The 23,565-nt window shown below is 32.7% G+C and overlaps 2 protein-coding genes across 4 annotated transcripts; one reads left to right on the top strand and one right to left on the bottom strand.

Moving 5' to 3' along the window:
- Positions 1-203: 203 nt before the first annotated feature.
- On the top strand, positions 204-5,932 carry LOC145635079 (nucleobase-ascorbate transporter 2-like). Its single transcript, XM_081686373.1, has 14 exons — positions 204-620; positions 773-870; positions 1,607-1,783; positions 2,300-2,400; positions 3,117-3,192; positions 3,577-3,636; positions 3,991-4,175; positions 4,286-4,382; positions 4,475-4,561; positions 4,678-4,736; positions 4,829-4,920; positions 5,010-5,087; positions 5,187-5,347; positions 5,441-5,932. The coding sequence occupies exons 1-14, from the start codon at positions 530-532 to the stop codon at positions 5,651-5,653; spliced, it is 1,575 nt and encodes a 524-aa protein (XP_081542499.1). The 5' UTR covers positions 204-529; the 3' UTR covers positions 5,654-5,932.
- A 198-nt stretch (positions 5,933-6,130) lies between these two features.
- Positions 6,131-14,895, bottom strand: LOC145635078 (O-fucosyltransferase 8-like). Of its 3 annotated transcripts, XM_081686371.1 has the most exons (11): positions 14,658-14,895; positions 14,404-14,508; positions 11,975-12,064; positions 11,771-11,870; positions 11,457-11,527; positions 10,412-10,500; positions 9,644-9,764; positions 9,404-9,547; positions 8,638-8,972; positions 8,286-8,526; positions 6,131-6,664 (listed from the first exon to the last, which is right to left on the bottom strand). In XM_081686371.1, exons 1-11 carry the CDS (start codon positions 14,754-14,756, stop codon positions 6,356-6,358), a joined length of 1,704 nt encoding a protein of 567 aa, XP_081542497.1. In that variant the 5' UTR covers positions 14,757-14,895; the 3' UTR covers positions 6,131-6,355. The 3 variants fall into 3 exon arrangements, with proteins under 3 accessions (XP_081542497.1, XP_081542498.1, XP_081542496.1); XM_081686372.1 differs by having other exon boundaries at positions 11,975-12,109; positions 14,404-14,731; XM_081686370.1 differs by lacking the exons at positions 14,404-14,508; positions 14,658-14,895 and adding an exon at positions 13,604-14,101.
- Positions 14,896-23,565: the final 8,670 nt, after the last annotated feature.

Raw genomic sequence — 23,565 nt, 5'->3', positions numbered from 1 at the left:
ACCCTCCTTAATTATGTTTCTAAGAATATTAGTACATGTGTATAGTACTACTTCCATCAGAAAAAGTGTGATATTAAATGTGAAAAAAAAAAAAGGCAGTAAAAGCAACGGTAACAAAGAGATTTGGCAGTTCCTTAAAGGGTAATCTGGGAATTTTTCAAAAGCTAACGGAAACCTTTCACATTTGGAAAAGTGGGCGGCACTTGCTCCTCTTTGTGCTTGTATATAATGCTTTACTATTTGCAAATTTGTTTACACTCTCTTTTTTTTTTCCTTTCATTAATTGAGTGTGTCATTTTCTTTTGACTTTCTTTGTAACTCTCATTCTTCTCCTTCCTCCATTTCATGTAACTATCTCTATTTGTATTCCTTTCTACTTCAACTTTTGCGTTCAGAGTCGATTTTGACAATTTAGAGGCAAAACGATAGTATTTCTTACTACTAAAGGAGTGTCATTTTTCTTCCAAATTGAAATTTTAGGAAAAAACTTCTTTGTAAAAAAAAAAAAAAGAAAAAAAAAAGTTGAAAAATGGAGCCTTTAAAACCTGAGGAGATAAGTCACCCACCAATGGATCAACTGCAAGGTTTAGAGTATTGTATTGATTCCAATCCTTCTTGGGGTAATTTTTCTAAAAAATTCTAACTTCATTCATTTATTTTTATTTATATAACCAAACATTTAATGCCCATCATTTCAATAATTTTAATGAACATGAAGTTTTAATTAATTAGACAATTAATAAGTAAAATTAATTTGATTGGTTTGAAACAGGGGAAGCTGTTGCTTTGGGTTTCCAGCATTACATCTTATCGTTAGGAACTGCTGTTATGATTCCTACATTCCTTGTTCCTTTGATGGGAGGTTCTGATGTAAGTTTTTTCTTTTTCTTTTTTTTTTTTTTTTATTTATACCTTGTTAATTAATTATCATGGGGTTTTGTTAAAAATTCTTGAAATCATTTTTTTAAGGAATAACTTTTGGAATCATTTACAAATTTTTTATTTTTTTTTAATTTTATTTTTTTTTTTTTTTTTTTTTTTTTTTTATAAATGAAGTTAATTTGATTACTACCTCCGTTAACTATTATTTGCAACAAAAGGATATTATTTGTGAGATATAAAATATTCCTTTGTTGCAAATAATAGTTAACGGAGGTAGTATTAAACATGAATGTAATTTGTGGCACATAGTAAAATTAATAATAACTTTAACAAAGTTGATGTATGTTTTAAGTTGTAAATGCTTGGGTGACAGGAATGTTTGTAGTAATTACCATGAAAATTTTAACAATAAGGAACATGTTTTTGCACAACATAAATCGTGTTGTTTCTTGCACCGAACCTAATTATTGGGGTTTATGTTACATATTTAAAAAAAAAAAAAAAACATGACCAATTTTATTTGTTAAAAGTGATTAAAAAAAATTACATACGCCTTAATTAGAATAATTAATTAAGAGAATCATTTTTTATAAGTACAAATTGACGAGCAATTGCTTTGTTTTTGTTAGCGGAATTTATGCATGTTGGTTATTGTTGTTGTGTGAACGCATGGGTGCTAATACATAGACATGGTTTTTATATCTTTACAAACTTTATAATGTAGGGTGACAAAGCAAGAGTAGTCCAAACACTACTATTTGTTCAAGGAATCAATACTCTACTACAAACCCTATTCGGAACCAGGCTACCGACGGTGATCGGAGCGTCGTACGCTTACATGGTCCCGATCATCTCCATCATCCATGACTCCGCCTTTACAAGGATTGAAGATCCACACATGGTTAGTTTTTGTGTCATCTTTTGAAGATCTTCCAATCTTTTTATCTCTTACACTATTGTATAGTGTAACATAATCTTTAAGTACTAGTTGAGGGCCCTTTTGTAATAACATAAATAAAAGAAAGTAATAAAAGTAGATTTAGACCCACCTATGTAATTGGCTTTTAGTAAAGGAACCAACTTTAAGTTCATGAAAGTAAAGTAAGTAGTGTATCAATATACAATATACTTGCTTGTCTATGAATATGCACATAAGATTCCATTTTTTTTTTTATACCTTAAAAATTATGTGATACTTATCTTCAAAATGTCACTTTTGGAAAAGGTTAGTCCAATAGGCTATGGTATGGTCATCACAAGCCTAGAAAGCAACAAAATGATGCCCATTTACACTTTTACCATATGATATGATGTGCACATATTGTTGGAATTCCACTATATATTTATTTTTTACTATGCTAGTACAAAAATAATTACAGTATATACTTGATGTTAATGTGTTTGTATTTGATTGCAGAGGTTTAATAGTACTATGAGGGCAGTCCAAGGAGCTCTAATTGTGGCTTCAAGTTTGCAAATAATCCTCGGATATAGCCAGTTATGGGCTATTTGTTCAAGGTTAATTTTTTTCTTTTATGTGTTACTCCGTAGTAAGTATAGTATACTCTAGACTGTTAGCGCCCATAAGACCATGAGGCCCCGGCAATTGAAGCAATGTGACATAGGGGGGTCGAGTAGTGATAAATCAATCTCTAAGATTACCGTAAGCCTGATGCCCTATTCTAGCCTGTTCACGCGGTTGCACCCATAGGCCCCGGGCATTGAAATAATGTGACATAGGGGCCAATAAATCAATCTCCAAGTTTGTCCTAACTCAATGTTTGTAGAAAATGTCTAACATGAAATACTACCTAGATACTTCGTATTATTTCCTCTATCTCTTTCCATTTACAATTACATGCTTAGCTTGTTCTTTTTAACAGTGCATACTTTTAGTAGATTGTCCTGCCCAATAACAACTTTAGTATCCAAGAGCCATTGTGGATTCTTTGGACTTTTGAAGTCGACTTGATATCTAATAAAAAAATATTTTATATAGCCCTTAGGTTTACATATAAACATTAAATACACTAAAAATATACACTAATTATACTAATTTACGCGTTGTTTTTGTCGTGAATATTAATTTAATACAATTTTCAAGAGTGTAATGCTTATATATGGGCTATATATAATATTACCCTGGATAATATTTGTAAACTTAAATGTGAAATGGAAGAAATAAATTAAAATGTAATGTTGTAATTAACAAAGATTAGTTTATGGTATGACAGGTTTTTTAGCCCATTGGGAATGGTTCCAGTTATATCACTGGTGGGTTTTGGTCTGCTTGATAGGGGATTTCCTGTGGTAAGTACAATCAGTCTTTAATCATGGTTTAATTTTTAAATTAACGTCATTTCGAGATTAGTTACTGGTCTGCATCGTAACGGTAAAGGCTACACATATAATTGTTGTATGTGGTCCCTACATACAACTCTAATTTGTAATGTTTTTATTGGCTAAAATAATAGGCACAAGTTCCATTAAATTCAATTTACATTTTGACTCCTAATTTTCTCCCATGTTTTGTTGATGTGTCAAATTTCTAATGGTGTTGTATCGGCTCCCGCATTGTAACTAAATAATTCATTTATTTTCCTGCAATACTCCGTATTAATTTACTCTTCTTGTTCAACTTAAAATAAATAGGCACATTTTTCTAAAATTTTAATATAGTTGCATAATTTTCAGGTGGGACGATGTGTTGAAATTGGCATTCCCATGCTTATTTTGTTTGTTGTCTTCTCTCAGGTATTTTGTCAATATTATTGCAACCTTTGTATGATTAGGAGGATAGTACCATCTTTTTGTTCAAAGTTTGAATTTTTTTAAGTTATTTATAGTCTTTAGTGGACATTATTGGGGCTAATTGGTTTTTAGTGGATTCCACTAAAACAACTAGATAAGCTTGATATGATACACAAATAGTTAAACCAGTGAAAGTATTTGAAAGCATGCAAAATCTTGACTGTTTAGCAATGAGTAACTTGTTTAGCGGACATTATCATGGTTAAAAGTTCTTCCTATTTGGACGGTGATTGTCTGACAAAAAGAGTCAAAATAGGGAAAGACTTTTAGCAATCTAATTTCTTTTCCTTTGTGCAGTATCTGAAGCATTTTCAGGTAAGGAGACTGCCAATGCTGGAGCGCTTTGCTCTTGTTCTATCAGTTACTGTGATATGGGCATATGCACACCTGTTGACGGCTAGTGGTGCTTACAAACACCGCCCTGCTAAAACTCAAATGAACTGTCGAACTGATAAGGCTAACCTCATCTCTACTGCACCATGGTAAGCTAATGCCAAGAATCTATCTCAGTGATGGAAAACTCCTTACATTGTTGCCATATCCCGCGCTTTTGGGAAAATGCTCATTCATCCCTTGATTTTTACTTGTGTAGGATAAAGATCCCATACCCTTTACAATGGGGTGCACCTTCTTTTGATCCTGGTCATGCATTTGGAATGATGGCTGCTGTACTAGTCTCACTAATTGAGGTAGCATACAAAGTCACCATAAATTAAGCATTAGTGTACTTCCTATTTACGACTTGGACATGATTATATGTGTGTAATTTCTTCTTTTTTAGTCAACTGGAGCTTTTAAAGCAGCAGCTCGTCTAGCAAGCGCCACTCCCCCACCAGCTCATGTTCTGAGTCGCGGTATAGGCTGGCAGGTTATATATAGTGACTTCCTACACAGTTGGAGGATGCCCTTCTCTTTTTTTTTTTTTTTTTTTTTTTTTTTTTTGGTGGGTGTGTGTGCTTTTACTGATAGAGATTTTGTTCACAGGGTATTGGGATCTTACTCAGTGGACTCTTCGGAACATTAAGTGGCTCTGCTGTCTCTATGTGAGTTTACATGCATATCCCTGATTTTCCTTTAATGCGATCTTGCTAGCTATATAACTGAACATTATTAATATAAAATGTATTGGATATAGAGAAAATGTTGGCCTGATTGGAAGCACTCGTGTCGGAAGTCGTAGAGTTATACAGATTTCTGCTGGTTTCATGATCTTTTTTTCAATATTAGGTAAGGCCTAAACTACCTTCTTATGTCTCCTATAAAAGATATCATAAATCTGTCAATAGATTCTCAGTTTTTCTGATTGATATCTGCAGGAAAATTTGGGGCTCTTTTTGCTTCAATACCTTTCACTATATTTGCTGCAATGTACTGTGTTTTCTTTGGCCTTGTTGGTAAGTCACACAATCATTTTGGATATGTGTAGTGGAAGTAGACAACAGAGATTCATAAACTAATTTGCTTGGTTTTGTTGTTGGTTGATGGTTTTCCAGGTTCCGTCGGGCTATCATTCTTGCAGTTCACAAATATGAACTCAATGAGAAATCTTTTCATTGTTGGTGTATCTATGTTTCTTGGTCTGTCTATTCCTAACTATTTTAGAGAATACTCGGCCAGCGCTCTACATGGACCTTCTCATACCAGGGCTGGATGGGTAAGAACATTACTCCTACTTAAACCTCTACCTCCTGCTAAATTTTCTTCCCCAGCAAAAAATAACTCTAGCTTTGGTGGTTGTAATTTGCAGTTCAATGACTTCCTCAATACTATCTTCTCCTCTTCACCGGCAGTAGCACTGATTATCTCAGTTCTCCTAGACAACACCCTTGAATACAAGGATAGTGCTAAAGACAGAGGAATGCCATGGTGGGTCAAATTCCGGACGTTCAAAGGAGACAGTCGAAATGAGGAGTTCTACACCCTTCCCTTTAACCTCAACCGTTTTTTCCCTCCATCATAAAGCGTGGTTGAGCCTTAAAGAGAGGGGACAGAGGAGTAGTTTTAAAACCCTTAAACCAGTTTTCCGCTCCATCATAAACCCCTTAGAAGTAGTTTAGTTACCATTGATAGCATTGTGATTATTATCACAATCCTGGTGATGATGGAGAAATGTTATTAACATAGAGTAAATCAAGTTTTGCTCTTTGGCCCCTTTCGGCCTTCCCCGGCAATTGATTTATGTATATTTCAACTCGGTATTTCGGGTTCAATTCTCAATAATAGAAATTATTTATTTGTTCTTTTTAACCAAAGTCCACACTTCAGCAGTATCTTCTGACGTTTCTGACTACTGATGACAAACAGCACTGATATCTGTTGTGGTTTATGACAAACAGCAGTGAGATATACTATATATAGTCAAAGACCTAAGTATCATTTTCACACCAAGAAGTAACTCTTGATTCTTGAAGTTATGTCCAGACGAGAATAAGGAGGATTACCTTGAACTTTATATTCATTTACCCAAAAAAATAAAGTGTATTTACATCAATGATCTAGTATAAAATGTTGGGGGGAAAATTAAAAATCAAAACTGCCCCCTCCCCCTCTGACCACCGAAAATAAAAGGAAAGTGTGGAAGAGAGATTTTGCTTATCTTGGCTTATTCATCAGGTTGAATGGTTGATTTATTCACAGCAAAATTCAGGTGAAAATCTAGTGACTAGTGAGCCTTGCACATGCATTCAGGGCTCCTAGGTTGCCGATATATGCTTTGTCCAAATCGTCTCACGTGAACCCTTTGACCTTCTTCCATCATTTTTGTTACCCTATACTGAAAACTGTTCCATGCTATGGTGTCATTATCCAACAATATTGCTGATAGCCTCTTCTTGTTTGGCCGCAAGGTAGGAGCATGACCGCCTCCAAAATAAGTGCGAAACCCAGATACTAATGATGATAGTTGGCTTCCCGAGTCAGTCATGGCAAAAACATCAGCCGTTGCACATGCAATGAAGTCCAGTGCAGCAAGCTGCGGGAGATGATTAGAAAACATTAGAATCATATTGCTCAGGCTATATATAAGCCTATAGGCCAAAATGGTCAAGATGATTAGAAAATATTAGAATCATATTCACTAAACCCTTTTTCTAAAGGAATTAACATAGTACACATAACCCACATATCTGTAACAGACATGGCCTAATACAAATTTTAGCAAAACAAGTCTCGTCTTCAATACCCCAAGTGTAAACATAGTTCAATACACCATGGCGGTGCAGTGCATCGATACCTCATACTTCAATACACCATGGCGGTGCAGTGCATCGATACCTCATAATGTAAGCTGGTTTAGCTTGTGGTGCTCATTTATAATTAATTCAGCTAATTGGGAACAAATAATCAGTTTGTGCCAATGGGAATGAAACAACAGAACTAGCATTTGGCGGATGGAGGTTTATAAAACAAAAACAGTGCTTTGTTTTGGTGCATTTTGTGTGCGGTATTAGAAATGGGAATGAAACTGAACAATGTGAGTACCATATAGATTCAGTATGTAACTAGTTATTTATAAAGTATTGGGGATTCGAGCACAAAAAAATAATTACTCCAGTATATCAAACAAAGCTGTGTCTATAAAAACATATAATGATATATAGGACTAAAGTAAGCCTCAGATGAGTATCGCTAAAACTCAGCATTGCCTTTGAACACAAAAGGTGTATGTTTTCAGAGCTTCCATTGTAAAGCTACACGATAACTTTGCCAATTTTCCAATCATACACTTCTTTCATTCTATAATTACTTGGAAATCCATTATCAGAACAGGAGCTTTGCATATGCCTTTGAGTACAACTACAACAACAACAAAGCCTTAGTCCCAAAATGATTTGGGGTCGGCTAATATGCCATTGAGTAATATATTTTAATATTAGGTAAGCTTCAGTTCCTTTCAGGCCCATGATACTGTACGTTTGTTTGTGTGTGTGTTTTGGGTAGCTTCTCAATTTGAAAGCATAACCGCAATAACAATGCTAGCTGACATCATTGTGAAAAGGCAGTTCTTTTATTTGGTTTCCATTCCTTTAAAATATGTCAAAAATGCAGATATATTAAAATTACTATAAGATGAATGAAAGTATGATGGCTATTATAACACCATGTAAAGTGTACAGATTAAAGAGCACTAGAAAGAGTTTGATGGTATCATTTTTCCAACGTGTTGCACCTTCTTTCAGAAAGCCTATAGGCCAAGGTATTAAATAGATAAGTGTGCTTTAGCTGGATGTAATTTTGAAATGAGTGACTTCTTGGGAAGTTGCTTGAACTATGCATTGATTCAGAATGATTATATGCATTGATTCAGAATGATCAAATTGGACAAATTGGTTTGTATAGGCATTTGCAGTGGTTAATTTTGGGGTCTTAAATGAGGGGAAATGTGTTAATTTTGGGAGCTCTGACCTGTGCCAAAAGTAAAAGATAGCCTGGGTTCTGGATTTGTAAATAACATTTTGGAACTGAAATTTATAACTGAGTAAACATCCATATATATGTGGCGTGACCTACTTTCAGATTTATAAAATAAAAAAATAAAAATAATAAAAAATAAAAAAGATGTTTTACGTATGGGTATCACTGAAACAGCTTACCTGAGAAGAGAAATTCCTAAAAGGCTCAAGTTCACTGGGAGCCAGAAGATCTTCCTTGGTTACCAAATTTGGATAAAGGCTGCTGAAAGGCTTCATCCTTGACTTTCCATCATAAATTTGAGATCCAGCAAGATAAATGTATGTACGGCGCTCGAAACCAAGACCAGCAAGAAGAATTCCTGCTTCCTCTGGTGTCAAGGGACATCTTCCAGAGATTCTCAATTCTTCAGGAGACACGGGCCTGTACACAGCATCAAGATACAGAACTATATCAAATTAAATGGGGCAAGTAATAGACAACTGGCTTAGAATAAACGATCCAACATCTGACAGAATGAGATTGCTAACATACTTCAACCCCTTAAGTCGTTGAAGGAGCAATGGGAAATGAGTTTCTCTGTAAGCTTGGAGTTCTTTTCTCTCAATTTCTCCACCACCAAATTCACAAAAGGAATAAGCCACCATATCCACTTCAAATCTCAGATGTAGAGCAAGATACTTGGAAGGACCTTTACTTATATTATCCCTTCTTGAGTCATTGTCAGGCATAAAGTTTCCAAGGAGCTCCTTGTCTATCCGATTTCTTGATGAGTCATATTCCCTAATCCTTCTTACTAATAACGATCCAACTTGTTGGATTTTGGGCACAAACTTCAAAGCATGAAAATTGCATTTACACCTCAATTTCTGGAATAAAGATAATAAATCAGTATGTAAGGAACTTCAAACATTTGATGAACTAATAAAAGTAACATACTGAGAACTAATGATCAGGGATCCAAACTGTAAAAAAGATTCAGTTTTCATTTTCCAGAAAATTTCCAGCAGCTTATTAAAATTACATTATATCACATTTCAGAACCTCGACAGCAAAGAAAAGCAGGTTCTTTCACAAACGAAGCAAGACATAAACTCTAATTAAAAGAGCACTTAGTCTTAAGGATGAAATCTTGATTATTTTCCACAGGATGCAAGAAAAGTAGTTTAAATTCAAACTAACCAAAAGGAGACATGAACATAATGCTAGACGATCATGGTTTTGTTACATATGTAACATCTTTACATATATGTTGAAAAAAAAAAACATATATAAAAAACCTTGAAATAATGTTATTAACCTGAAGGTGAGGAGGCAGTGGATCAAACCCAAAACGGTTTCCAAAGCCAAGTAAATGCACAACGCCATTTTGCAGGAGGATTGGAAGTACAAGTCTCATATAATCAGTTGGTGTTGCCTCCTTATCAAGATCTGCATCAGTAACCTAAAAAGTAAAGTAACTTGAGAAAGTATCCACACATTTGTAGTCCAATTCAAGAGATTGAAGATTGCAAAAAGGCAACAAATAAAAACAACTTACTACACTACCAATTGCTTCAAGGTCTATTGATCTCAACTGTTGAGGGAGTTCCTTGGTAATGGATATGTCATCCTTCAATGAGTTTATGAAATGCTCTTCTTGATAAATATCACCAAACTGGCTGTCAATTTGTATTATTTCATAGCACAAATTAGCAACAAGTATTACATAACTCAAAACACACATAGATTTGATCTAAAATATTCTTGTGTAATGGTAATTAAAACTTCCATCACTGAAAATAAAGCCTATAAAAACACGGGTAAACTTGACTAGCTTGATGATCTTTTGTCTTAGAATGGTGAATTGCAATACACAACTGTCAGTAATGATCCCACTGTATAGAGGTGTTTATAAAGATCATGAAGTAAGTCTAAATGTTAATCACTATAGATTATCAGAAAGGATAACATCCTTTTATCTAAATGTTGCCAGTTGCCACCTCCTGGGTAAGTGTTTTGGTGTAAATTTGACCGAACAAGTTGGGAAAAGAGGAAAAATATTATAATAAGGTGACAAAGTAAAACCAGGGAATTCGTGTAAATTTTCTTTTGAACATTTTAGAAGATGCCAATGTCTAATTTTTAAATCCATCATCAATACAGAAGAAAATAAGTAGAATAGTCTGTTTTCTTCCACTATTTACTTTTTTTTCGGGGTGGAGGGAGGGGGGGAGGGGAAGGGAAGGGGTTGCATAAGGAAGCAGAGAGTAGAAAGAATTAATAGCTTAATGCTATAAAAATATGTAGCAGCAAGACGGAATCGCACCTTGGATCCTTCCAAACACTGCTATACAGAAATCTTGGGAGAACTAAACTTGCATTGAGTAGTGATGCAACTGCAACTGCATTGCAGACCTGAAGACACCCAAAATATTCCATCAGGTTTCTGGTTTTTGAAACAAAAAGTTAAACAGCAGACAGGTTCCTTTCTTTTTATAAAGAGGAAATATACACCTTTGCTAATGGTATCCTTATCAAACAGGTTCCTTTTTAAGGACACAAGAAATGAACAAAAAACTAAATGAATCTACATTTACTACAACACCCCAGTATGTTGTTGTACCCCAAATCTGACATGACATACAACACCTCAAATACACATGGATACAAATGTATGTTAAAAATCTTTAAGGGTTATTACATACTCCGTAATAGAATTACATAAAGATTTTTGTATGTATCCGATACAGTGATACTTCTATTGTGTCTGATACTCTGATGATTTGTTGCCAATTTGATAGCAACTTCATTTAACAAAGGATTATGTTTTAATTAATAATTTTGTTACCAATCTGATAGAAAATGTGTTCATGTAAGAAACAAGTTTTCCCAGCCTTGCACAACAACAATCAGGTCAAGTCATTGTTTAGGTGAGTCTAAATATTGTGCATATAAAACTTAATTATGTACTTAAGCAGCACCTTTTCATTGTATCCAACAACTGAAAAAAAATGCAGTACCTGTTTTTTAGAATATAAAAAGAGAGGGCCCGAGAATCAACTAAAGAATCCCAAAACTCTTTCATGGCTCACTGTTTAGTGAATAAACTAGTTTTCTTAGGCCCTGTTTAAATCACTTTATATTCACTTATTTCAGAAAAATAAGTCATATTAGGGTTAAAAAGGGTTACCCAAGTTCAATTTGAAAATAAAATAAGTTCTAATAAGTTCTCGTAAGTTCAGATAATTTCTGATAATTTTTAGATTATAAAATAAAATCATCATGATGCTGAAAGTAACAAATCAGATAGTTATGTTCTAACTGCCTAAGAAGTAGGATGAGATTTGAAAATAAAGTGAGTTTGAACTTACGGCAACTCGTTGTTGATTGAGACCACCATTTGCACTAACTAATATAAATCCATTGCTATTTTTAGGACTTCCTGTACCTCGAAATTGGAAAGGAAAAGGATCAATTTTGGCTTAATATATTAGTACACAAAAAAATTCCGAAATCAATTTGCGCAACCCTAATAGATCAAATTCTCAGTTAACACATGCATCCACCTAGCTGTATTTATTGCTAAGCTGTCAAAGGAAGTTACTAGATGACCAAGAGGCTTGAAAAGGAAGAATTTCTGTACACTGGGTGCAATTAGTAAGGTAGCATAGAAAAATGTAACTACCTTGATCCTCTGGCCTTTGCACGTCTGCACAAGGTTTCCACACTGATGCTCGCGAAGATAATTCTTTCCACGACTTACTTGGCACACGTCCAAACTCTTGCTACATCATCAATATATGCACTCAATTTATCAGTAATCGAGCACGAGGGCAGAAAAGAAACATATGAGTAAAGGAAGCATATAGTGTAGATGCTGAAGCAAGACCTGTGCAAGACTTGTTGAAGCCAAGTTCAGAAGACGGCCATACATCAAAGGAGAACTTTCTTCCTTGCTAGAATTACCTCGTACATCCTTCTATGAACATATTCAAAATCAATAGGCATCCCTTTAGTTACGTCCCTATGCATTACAAGGAAATTTTCACATACACCAAATGCAAAAAACTACTACGTAATTGACAACATGAGTGGCAAGGGGACAAATACATTGAAGTATGAAGTTAAAAAACCAATAAACGAAGAAAATATTTTATTCCAACAGTAAAATAATTATCCTAAACCCTGGTTTCTGGAGAGAACCACCAGAAAAACAAAGACAAAAGTAAGAAGGTTCACACACTATAGTATAGTGAAGGTCATCTGGTGTTATTGCAGTAGGAAAGAACCATAGACAAGATCCAATTTATAAGACTAGTCCATTTCTCTTTGGAATATTTAATAGAAATAAGGAAGTCAACTAGTGAGATCGACAGAGATCATTGAGCCTCAGACACAGATTAGTTCAGGAATTACCAACATCTAAAACCATCATCTGATTGATATAGTAATTATTGATGCCTCAAAGTCAGCAGCTATCGACTCAACTATTACAAGTGATCAATCATCACATAGCCTAATGTAGAAATTTATAGGGTCAGAAGAGAGTCATCACATAAGTAAACCCTCACTTTTGACTTTGGCCAACTTCTATGGACCACCATATGTAATAAATGATTAGCACAAAACAGCGTTATAAGCTATCTTTTGACTAAAAGCAGCTAGCGTAGTTACTGCTGCTAAGAAAGACCAAGTAAGAGTTTGTTTTACAGCAAAGAAAACATCCGGATCAAAATAGTTCATTGAGCTTACCACAAGCTGAGAAGATCACCTACTGCTAAAATATCAACTTCAGTATTTCTATTTTATTCAAAAATACTTATAGCTTACCTATACAATGAATCGGAGACCACTGTTTAAATAAAAGTACCATTGTGGTAACATTAACAAAAGAGAATCCTTGGCACTGAACCATGCTCTACTTGTACATCCTTCCTAAAACTTGCTAACTTGTGGGAGGGAAAAAAAAAAAAAAAAAAAAAAACTAGACACCAACCCACACCAAGATTACTACACTCAACGTTCGCACTTCGCAGTATAGAAGATGACTAGGAAAGGTTAGCATCTAGAAATTTCATTTTGGTACTTCTGTAGTTGTTTCGAGAATATATTCTTTAAGGATCTTGCAGGTGATTTACAGGGAGAAGCATAAAACCGCCATAGATTACCTCTAAGATACAGATTCCAACCTCCTATTAGTAGGCTTCTACTTAATAATCTGGTCTATTTTCCAGCTAACTTATGAAAAGAAGTTTATCCATGCCTCCTAACTAATAAGTTCTATTCCACTCATAAATTAAGGTTGTAATTTCTATATAAAAAATAATAATTAAAAAAGAAAATCCAATCAGAAACTAGAACTGTTGAGCGTATAAACAAAGTCAGAATCGCGGAATGGAAGATTAAGGCCCAAATCTAAACTCCGAATTTCCGATAAATCTGTTACAAATTTCTCAACACTATCCAGCATTAAAATATATATCTATTGATTAAAGATAAAAATAACAAAGTTTGGTACCTTTGACGAGTTCATTTCTAAGACAGAACTTTTACGAAAATTTGCAGAATTGAAGTCCACAAACATAAGGGAATCCAACCAAAAGAACAAACCCATCAACCCAATAGCAAAACCAAACAACCTTAATTGCCTGTGAAACCAATTATGCCTTTTCCCGCCATATACTCCTTTACAATTTGATTGCTTTGCTGCCATACTATTATTACCATATACACCACCAAAGAGAAAATTCTTGCACCAATGATAATCTGATCCTAACACCCTTCTACCTGAAAAATGATCATTATTGGCCGGACCCTCGAAACACCTCGCTGGACACTCTCTCATCCCAAACAAGAAATCAACATTAGCCGGATGAGGATGTGGACTCTTAGGTGATCCAAGCTTCCCCATTACACTTACAATCTCTCCCTAAAAAATCCAATAATCTAAAATTCTCGCTTGTTCTTCCCCAAGAAATATTAATAGCACAACAATTTTCCCTCCTTTTCAAGTGGGCATTTCTATTTTCACACGCCTACAAACTTCATATACCAATTCAACAAAAAAGACTTTTCACTTAAATTTTTATTTACAAACTTTGAATTTTAATATCAAGAAAGTGTCAAATTAGCTGAAACAATAACATCAAACTGACCTAAGCTAAAAATTCAAAGTGAAGCTACAAATATTCATTAGGTAGATAGACAACGATATGTGAGTGAAATTCAAGCAACAAATCGTGAAATAATTAAATAAAACCTAATTGATTCGATTGCGATAAACATGAATTCATAAATTAATTAAGAATTGCGAATCACCAAATTCCAAATGTAGGTGGTTAGTTGGGTGGCTTTGACCGTCCAAATTGATAGTAATCGGGAAGATGAAGGCGACGAGAGAGAGTAAAATAGAAGAAGCAAACCCTAAATTCCGTCATTTTCCCCCAATTTGATTTGAGATGAGAAAATTAGGGTTAGAAATTGAACTGAGATCAAAGGAAAAAGATGAAGAAGAAATTAACTGAGATTTTTTAAAAAAAATAAATTTTAATTGTTTTTTAATTGGAGCGTACCAAAAAAATTGGAGCAGTTGGCGGGAACAAAGAACAACGGCAACAACTTCTTTTGATATGGTTGTTTGTGTTAATTCTTGTTGAACTCCAAGCTTGCATTTTTTTTTTTTTTTTTTGGGTATTATTTTCAAAATTGATTTCTGATTTTTCTGAAAAATGTTTAGCAATGGTTTTTTGGAAATCAACAAACAAAAAAAATGTGTTGTAAAAGGTTGACGATTTTTGAGGTTATTGTCTATTTTTACTCCTTTCTAAAAAAAAATTTACAAAGTATGAAATATATGTGCTACACAAGTGATATTATGGAGTATACTTTTTAAAAAAAACTAGTCTTTTGGCCCGTTCGATGCACGGGTTTTTATCTAGGTTATTTCATATGTAGGTATGTTTTTCAATAATTGAAACTTTTGATATGAAATATGAAGTACTTGTTTCATTGTTAAAACTTAAAAGAAAAAAAAATGAGGGTAGAACTGTGGAAAAAGATAAAGAAATTTAGATACGTATATATACATAAAGATTGTAGGGTATGAAATGACATATTGGTTTAAGTTATATTTTAAGTTTATTAGTTGAAAAGACAATTTTTATATAATTCAATTCATATGTATATGTGATGTATATCAATTGGTTCAACTTTATTTTATTATGATGGAAATGAAACACTCCATTTTCTTAATTGAATTTGCAAGTTATAGAATGTATAAAGACTTAAACAAAAAAATCAAAAGGGGTGACATGTGTCATATGTGGTAGTGAGTAACTTGTGATGACATGTGTCATATGAAAAATTATGGTTTGTGTTTTTAAATACTAAGTATAGATAGATTACTTTAATTATTTATATTATTTTACTATAGTTCGGCTCTATTCAGTTCAACTTTTAAATAAAATATTTAGTAAAAAATTTCAATTCAATACAAATAAGTTCAATTCGGTAAAATTAATTTCTGTACAGTAAAAATCAATAACTCTAAAGAAAAATTAAATAGAAAATCAAACAAAATAATTTCAGTTCAGTACATTAATTTTAGTAGTTTAATAAAAATTAATTTAAATTCAGCAAAAATAATTTCAATTCAATAAAAAAATAAATAAAAAATAAAAAAAAAAAAAAAAACTGCCAACAATCCTGAAACAGTTTAACATGGGATACAAAAAAATAAAAAGAAAAAAAAAAACTACCTAAAACAAATTATTATTTTTCTCATATAAAATCAAAATGTCAAATTAAACAAAAAAAAATGTGTTTACAATTACATCAAATTTTGTGTGACTCAATTTCTCCTCTATCAAATACATACTTCAGTTCGTATGACTTATAAGGTAAATTTACACCTATTGTCTCTATATATCTGAAAAATAACAACACAAATCTAAAATCATTTCAATTTCTTATTTAATGAAATGCTTAATGATGATTATTTTTATTCAAGTTTCTATCTACATGGAATTTATGTTGGTCGTTTATCACCGTGCACACAATGTGTGCGCTTCCGAGCTTGTTAAGGTAAAGTAAATAGGGCTTTAGGGTACATCTATTTTATATATTATCTTTTTTTAAAGGTATGAAAAATAAACATTATGAAGCCCTCCTTACGAAGATAATTCCTAATGTATTTGTTAGTTAGGGTATCTCAAATTGTAAAGCAAAACAACTCTAAGAAGCACAATATGGCAATCAATATTCTAACTTTATTTTGCAATTTCTTACTTGAGTGAAATTAGGGCATGTTCTCATTGACTGAACTGAACTGAACTGAGCTGAACTGAACTGAACTGACCTGAAATAAATATTTTATAAGAGAAGGAAATTAGGAGCTGAGCTGAACTGAATTGAGCTAAACTGAACTTCAACGTATGAGAACAGGCCCTAAGCAAGCAAGTTACATTCTTTTTCATGTAAAAAGAAGTGTCTTTTGATCCAAACCCTAGATGGTTTAACCACTCAAATAATGCAGCTTAGTAAGGATGGCGCCTTGAAGAGTAAGAGAATAATAATGAGTGAAAATTACCAAAATCTTCACTCCAAATTGCCCTAGTAGATAAGAATAAGGCAAACAAGCTAAGGTAGTTAATTTGTTTTAGTTATTAGCACTACAAAGATAAAACTATTGTGTGCTTCTTTTATACTCTCTTTGTTTATCTAATACTGTCACAATTATCAATTTTAAGGAAATTTCATAAATATTCTAGTATAGCTTCTATTATTGTAGTTAACACGTGACCAGGCCAATTTGTCCACTTTTGTTTCTCTCTCTTCACTATTCCCCTTCATTAGTTTACATGCCAACAACGAATCTGCTTGTTGCAATATTAGGAGAATGAAGGAAGGTTTTCTAATCGAGATAAAGACGGGTAACTTTACATACATCAATAATTTCAGGAAATATAAAAGAGATCATTATATGATGGAAACATTTTTTAACAATATAAGGTAATAAGAAAAAACATGTCTAAATCAAAGCTAACATCAATATTTAGTGCAATGGTTGACTATTGTGATGAAGCTAAGTCAAAGTATTATCCATGACCTCCGTGTAGACGTAAGTAGGTTAAGTACTTTTTAGTTGAAAGTTGAGACAACAAGGCGTATATTATTATCGGTAATGGGTTGGGAACTGCATAGGCATTGCACTACACAAAATATGTTTATTAGTTTATTACTACCAATGATTATTTCTTTCGCTACTAATTTGGAGACTTTTTTTGGATGCTAAACCATGATAACATCAGTATGAAGATTAATTATAAATTTTAACTATTAGCAAGGTGGGACCCTCTTATAGAATTAGCTCTAAATATTAATTCTCAAATTATCTCGAGATTTTATTTATTTATTTATTTATTTATTTATTTATTTTGTAATACTTGTGTAATTCACAAACAAAAAATTTATCAATCCTATCGAATTACAATCTGCCAAGAAAATGGAGAAAACAAATTATAAACAAGGGAATATTACAACCTTTGGGGGGTCTCTATTTTAAACGAGAAAAAAAAAAACTTGTAACCGATTAAACAAGTTGTCTAGCTATGACACGTGTCTTTATATAATTGGTCTAAACTAACAATTTTTTATTATTTTTTTCAAAATAAATATTTTTGATAAAAAAATATTAGAAAAAAAAAAACCAAGCCCCAACCAGCAGCACCTTTCGCCGACGACCCTCCTCCCTACCACACACCTAACCCCGGCAAACGCCACGATGGCGGCACTAACGCAAGGAAATGGCAACCCTGAGCCCGACCTCGACATGCTTTGAGAGGGTTCGATAAGGGTGGAAGCCGTTTTGGGTTCGTGGAGGGGTAGGGGGTCGAGGCTTGTGAACGGTGGGGTGAGCAAGCGGTGGCCAGGAAAAGGGTGGGGTTTCGAGGCCTATGAGTTTCTAGTTTTCGGGGCTGGGTGTATGGTTTTCGGGGTTGGGTTTCAGGCTAATTTTATAGTTTTCAGGGCTGGGTTTCAGGCAGTTGGTGGTCGCGAAGGAAAAGGACGATTAAAGGGCTAGTCGACGACACATTTTTGATGGTCTGGTGACGAAGGTGGGTCGCCAGAGGTGGTGGAGCCTTGCAGTGGTGGTTTTGGTGGGGAGGAGAGAGAAATTTCAAAAAAAAAAAAAAATATAGTCAATCATAGGGAAACACGTGGCATAGTTAACCTGTTAAACAGGTTACAACTAGTTTTTGCCTATTTACAGGTTACAACTAGTTTTTGCCTATTTAAAATTAAAACCCCCCAAATATTGTAATATTCAGGTATAATCCAAAGGTTATATTAAAAAAAAAAAAAAAAAAAAAGAAGAAGAAGAAGAAGGTCAAAGATTGTATTATTAATGACAATTTTTTTGTTGATTAAATTTCATTTAAAGTAGAAAAATCAAATGAATATGGTCAATTTTGGACATATCTTTGGTAGACAAGTGTACCACAATATGTTTGGTCAAGTACTCAATTGCCATACAAAGAGTATAAGATGATGAGAGCCTCCTCAATTACAATTTGACATTTTCTTGTGAAACTACCTATCATAGTGGATAGGTGTTGGATAAATCAAGCCAGAGGTACAATTATATACAACCATTTTTGCTGAATTATTATTTTTTTTTTTTTTGGAAAATTGGCTTAAAATAATATCCACTATCAACGGTATGTGCAAAATAATACGAACTCAACTACTTACTTAGTGATACCACCTTTTGTACTATATATATGTGCAAAATAGTACGTCGGTCAACAAAAAAACTATTTCGAGGAATATTTCATCTATTTGTATTATTATTATTATTATTATTATTATTATTATTATTATTATTATTATTATAGATTAATTTTCTTTTTAATTTCTTTTCAAAGTACATATTATGTTAACAGTTTCGTTTATATTCCAAATTATTAATGCCCCACCTTTTTTTGAATAGATAATGGCTCACCCCTTTGTTAGGCTTTTTTTTCTTCTTTTTTTTTATTTTTTTGAATTGTCCATATGTATATAAATGTGTTTTTTTTTAAATACCTGTAGCAATTTCTAGTACCACACAATAGTAAATAGGGTATTTAAAAGCATTATTATTTTGAAATAATTAGTTTAAAAATTGTTTAAAAATCAAAAAAAATTCCACATTATTTTGGTTGGTGAATGTGGGGCATTATTAAATTGGATTGAACTGTAAAGAAAATTGTTAACATAATATGTATTTTGAAAAGAAAACAGAAAATTAATAACAAAAATATATAAATAAATATAGACGGAATATTCATCACGACACTTTTCCGATGACTGGTGTATCATTTTGCACTTATAGTGCAAAAGGTGGTATGTAACACCCCCAAACTCCCTCTACGTAAATACTATATTTATACGCATACAAATACCGTAGATACAGACTTGGGTGTATTACCACCACTTGAAAACATAAGGCTTATTTAATTACTCAAATTGCGGCGAAAAAATTAACAAACTTTTATAAATTAATGATAATATCAATAACCATAACAACTGTTTCAAATACTTTAATAAAGACTTGTCCAGTCATAAATAAAATTAACTCCTAACTATGTGATCCCAATCCCGACTCAAGCATGCTCTCGAACAACTCCACACCTGAAATCAAGATTACTTACCAAAAATGTTAAACAGGGCGAACCAAAACAAAGAGGAAAACAAATTAGCAAAACGCTAAGTACATATAAGTGCAAGGCATGTAAATACTCTTATTAGACAAACATGTTTTCAAAATAACCATTTAAATTTAAACTTGCCACTAGTCACTTTTCGAAATTAGACTTTCCAAAAATTAAACCTTCAAGGGTAGTAATATCTGTCAATAGAAGCTTTTTAAACCAATAGATTTCCAATTTATAAACTTTTCAATTTTAAGATATATTTCCAAAACCAATTTTCCTCACCTAAGTGTGCACACCCCCAAGCAAGTTAAACTATACTCGAGGAAATACTAGATCATACAAAGCTCATGGTCTTACTTAACCAGTCCCGGGTAGAGGGACAATTATAATATCAAATACTCAGGAGCTGTATATTTAAACTAACTCAATCAAGTGATTTATAAATTAAACAACTTTTATAAAATCAATCAATACTTTTAAAGATCAGACCTTTAAATCGTAAAATTATATATTTAAACACGAATTCAAAAATAATACAGAGTGTAATAGGTATGACTAAAAGAATTTTATTTTTCGTTCTCTGTATACTTTTTGCTTCTTATTTTATTTTTAAGCCAAAATCATGATATTAATATTATTAAGCTTTAAAAATTTGTCAAAGCATTTATGTAAAGACAATCTTGATACTGAACTAATATACATTTTTTTTTTTTTTTAACATTTTAAAAAGTTTTCAACCTTTTTTTTTTTTTGTGATAGAAGCCTATAAGAGGTACATACCCAACTTTGATATTCGTTCAGTTGTTCTACAATATTAAATACTAGGTTAGGTCTTGTGTCATGCACGATTATTGATAAAAAAAATTATGTACGTATATACTTATCAGTGATCATATATTGTAATATCTCGTTTTTAGTCATTAATTTTTGTCTATCTCAATTGTATCCTTGAAACGGATATTATGTATGCCACATAAAAACTTATATTAGAAGATTGTATTTTTTAAAAAATATTTACAAAGATTATATTTTACTATTCTATTTTCCATATTAATTAGTTAATTGAATGTGAATATATATAAAAATAAAAAAGATAAATATCATTTCTATTTTTATATAGTAATTAAATTTTACAAATAATTTCCTTAAATAATTTTCTATTAAATATTTTTTTTAAGAAAATACTAAGGACACACCAAAAACAGACATGTGTCATTGCTGGTGTGTCTTTTAGTATATAGTTATTGATTGATTGATTGATTGATTATTGATTGATTGATGAATTATTGATGATTGATGAATTATAATTTTGGTTCAGATCATTTTGGGCATTAAGTAATTTCACTTTGGGTTGTAGATTTAATTTTATTGGGGTAAAATTGGGTCAAGCCACTTAGGGTATCCAGTAACTTTCAATTTTTAAAAAAACATTTCAGGTTACTTCGGTTATCACTATTTCTACCTTTTAAAAAGTATGAAAAATCAATTATGAAAAGTGTAAGGACTATTATATCATTATAAAATGTTTGTTTACCTATATGTCGTTATTGATATGGTTTTAATTGCCTCTAAAATTTTCCTTGTGTGATTCAATTATTTATCTTTTTTTTTTCTTTATATATATATATATATATATATGCCTCTGATAGGCGTGTCGCGTACCTAACAAAAATAAACCTAACTAGACCACTACTATGTAGACGGGCAAGCAAGGGTCGGATCCCAAGAGACTATGGTTCAACTAATTAAATAGACTCAAGTAAATACTAAGCAAGTAACCAAATCAAATAATTGAGAATTAATAACTAAATATCAAGAACGACAATTAACTAAAAAAATGATAATCAAATAATAAAAACATCCAAGATCAAGCATTACCACGAATACAATTAATGCAATAATAGTTCTACCCCTAACATATAATTCAATTGATTAAAGAGGAAAAGTAATCCCTGAATATTACCAATGGTCTCTCCCGAGTTATCAATGGCTTCCCTAATCACAATCAAGCCTACTTCCGTGGAATCATGTAAATTAAAAACTTTGAGCACATTACTCTAACTTCCTAATCATCCATTCAACTACTCCCGTGATGAACTTCAAACCCTTAATTGATTTATTCAAACCCGTCAAAACCCAACTCCCGTTGCGATTAAAACAATGGATTAATAACAATACCAATTATCCTTAATATAGTATTGGCATGAGCACAATCAATTAAGCATATCAATTGCAATTATCATTAGAGAATTTAAAGAACTAAATCAAGCATTAATCATATTCGGGTTCCGCTAGATCTTGGAATAGGGAAACTACTCACACATATTAATGAAATCAAGAACTATAATCAATAAAGAAAACATAATTAACAATAATAAAATAAGAGAATTGAGAGAAGAAATCAATACTTGGAATTAATTATGAAATCTTGAATCTTGAAAGCAAAACCCTAGAAAATAATATATATGGAAGAACGTAATACCCCAAAAGGAAGTCTAAAAATAATATCTGAAAAAGTGATAAAGTGATAAATAAAAGATTATCTAAAACCTATTTATATCCTAGCATAAAAGTAGATATTTTTATCTAAATAGGACTCTCAAACGCCATCGAAACGATCTGCCACAGGTAGGTTGTGGCACGAAGAAAACCGCCACAACCAGGCTGTGGAGCGGGCTGTCTTCGCCTCTCCTTTGCTCCAATAATGGACGCCCACAACCAGGTTGTGGCCATCAGATTACACGCCACAACCGAGCTGTGGAGTAGGCTGCCTAAATGCTTCATTGATGCTCCATTGGTGCTAGAAACGCTCCATATAAAGAAGTATCTCGCGATTAAAATAAATTCCACGCAAATCGAGCCCTATTCCTATAAAAACAAAAACAAACAAACCGAGAAGAGCAATATCGAAATAGGAAGAATAATAGCTCAAAAAGATTAAGAGAATGAAGAAAACACAATAAAACATGACCAAATATCGCATATAAATCATGTATAATATCGTGTTATCAGCCTCACCACTTACGTCCCTCTAATCATAATCAAAGCCTCCATGAACACTCTCGAAGCCATCTCGATTTACCTCAACATGCCCATTCCACTCCAATATATAGTTTCTCTGTGTGGGGGGACATCCTTTACCACCTCATCTAAGTCCGGATATTTCTATAGTGTCATTTTTCAATAAATGACACCATAACATAAAGATGTGTCAAGTTATAATTGGTCAATTTTTTTATTTATTTTTAAAAGGCTAAATGTACTATACATGTATATATACTTGTAAATACATGTATTATTATAAAGAATAATTTAAAAATATCATTTCCAAAAATTAAATTATAATTAAAATTCTGAAAATCAAACTTAAAAAAATAAATAAAAATTGCAAATCAAATATTCAGTGTTCTTCATCAATTGACAATTGTGTTCATCATCTTTAATTGAAGAACACATGAGGCTGAGGAAGGTATAAAAAATATGTCCATCATCGTTAATTGTGTGCCGCCTGCTTGTGCTATCAAAAGAAGTTAAAGTGAACACAATTGTCAATTGAAGAACACCAAATAATTGTAGACTTTGAACCGTTCTACAACGATTAGGTTGCAGGTTTCGGCGCTCTCCCGGCGAAGGTTTAAGGCGGCGGCTCAAGGTTCCGACGAATTTTCAAGCGGCTTTAGGCGTATTTTAGGTGCCTTTTTGGTGCTTTTTTAGGGGTCTTTCGGGGTGGGTTTCCTGATCAGTTTTGGGGTGGGTTTCTGGTGCGGTTTTCTAGGCATTCCGG

Source organism: Chenopodium album, chromosome 6 (assembly GCF_948465745.1).
Source record: "Chenopodium album chromosome 6, dcCheAlbu1.1, whole genome shotgun sequence".
Lineage (NCBI taxonomy): Eukaryota > Viridiplantae > Streptophyta > Magnoliopsida > Caryophyllales > Amaranthaceae > Chenopodium > Chenopodium album.
The sequence above is the reverse complement of the archived record's forward strand: the minus strand, read 5'-3'. Positions and strand labels throughout refer to the sequence as shown.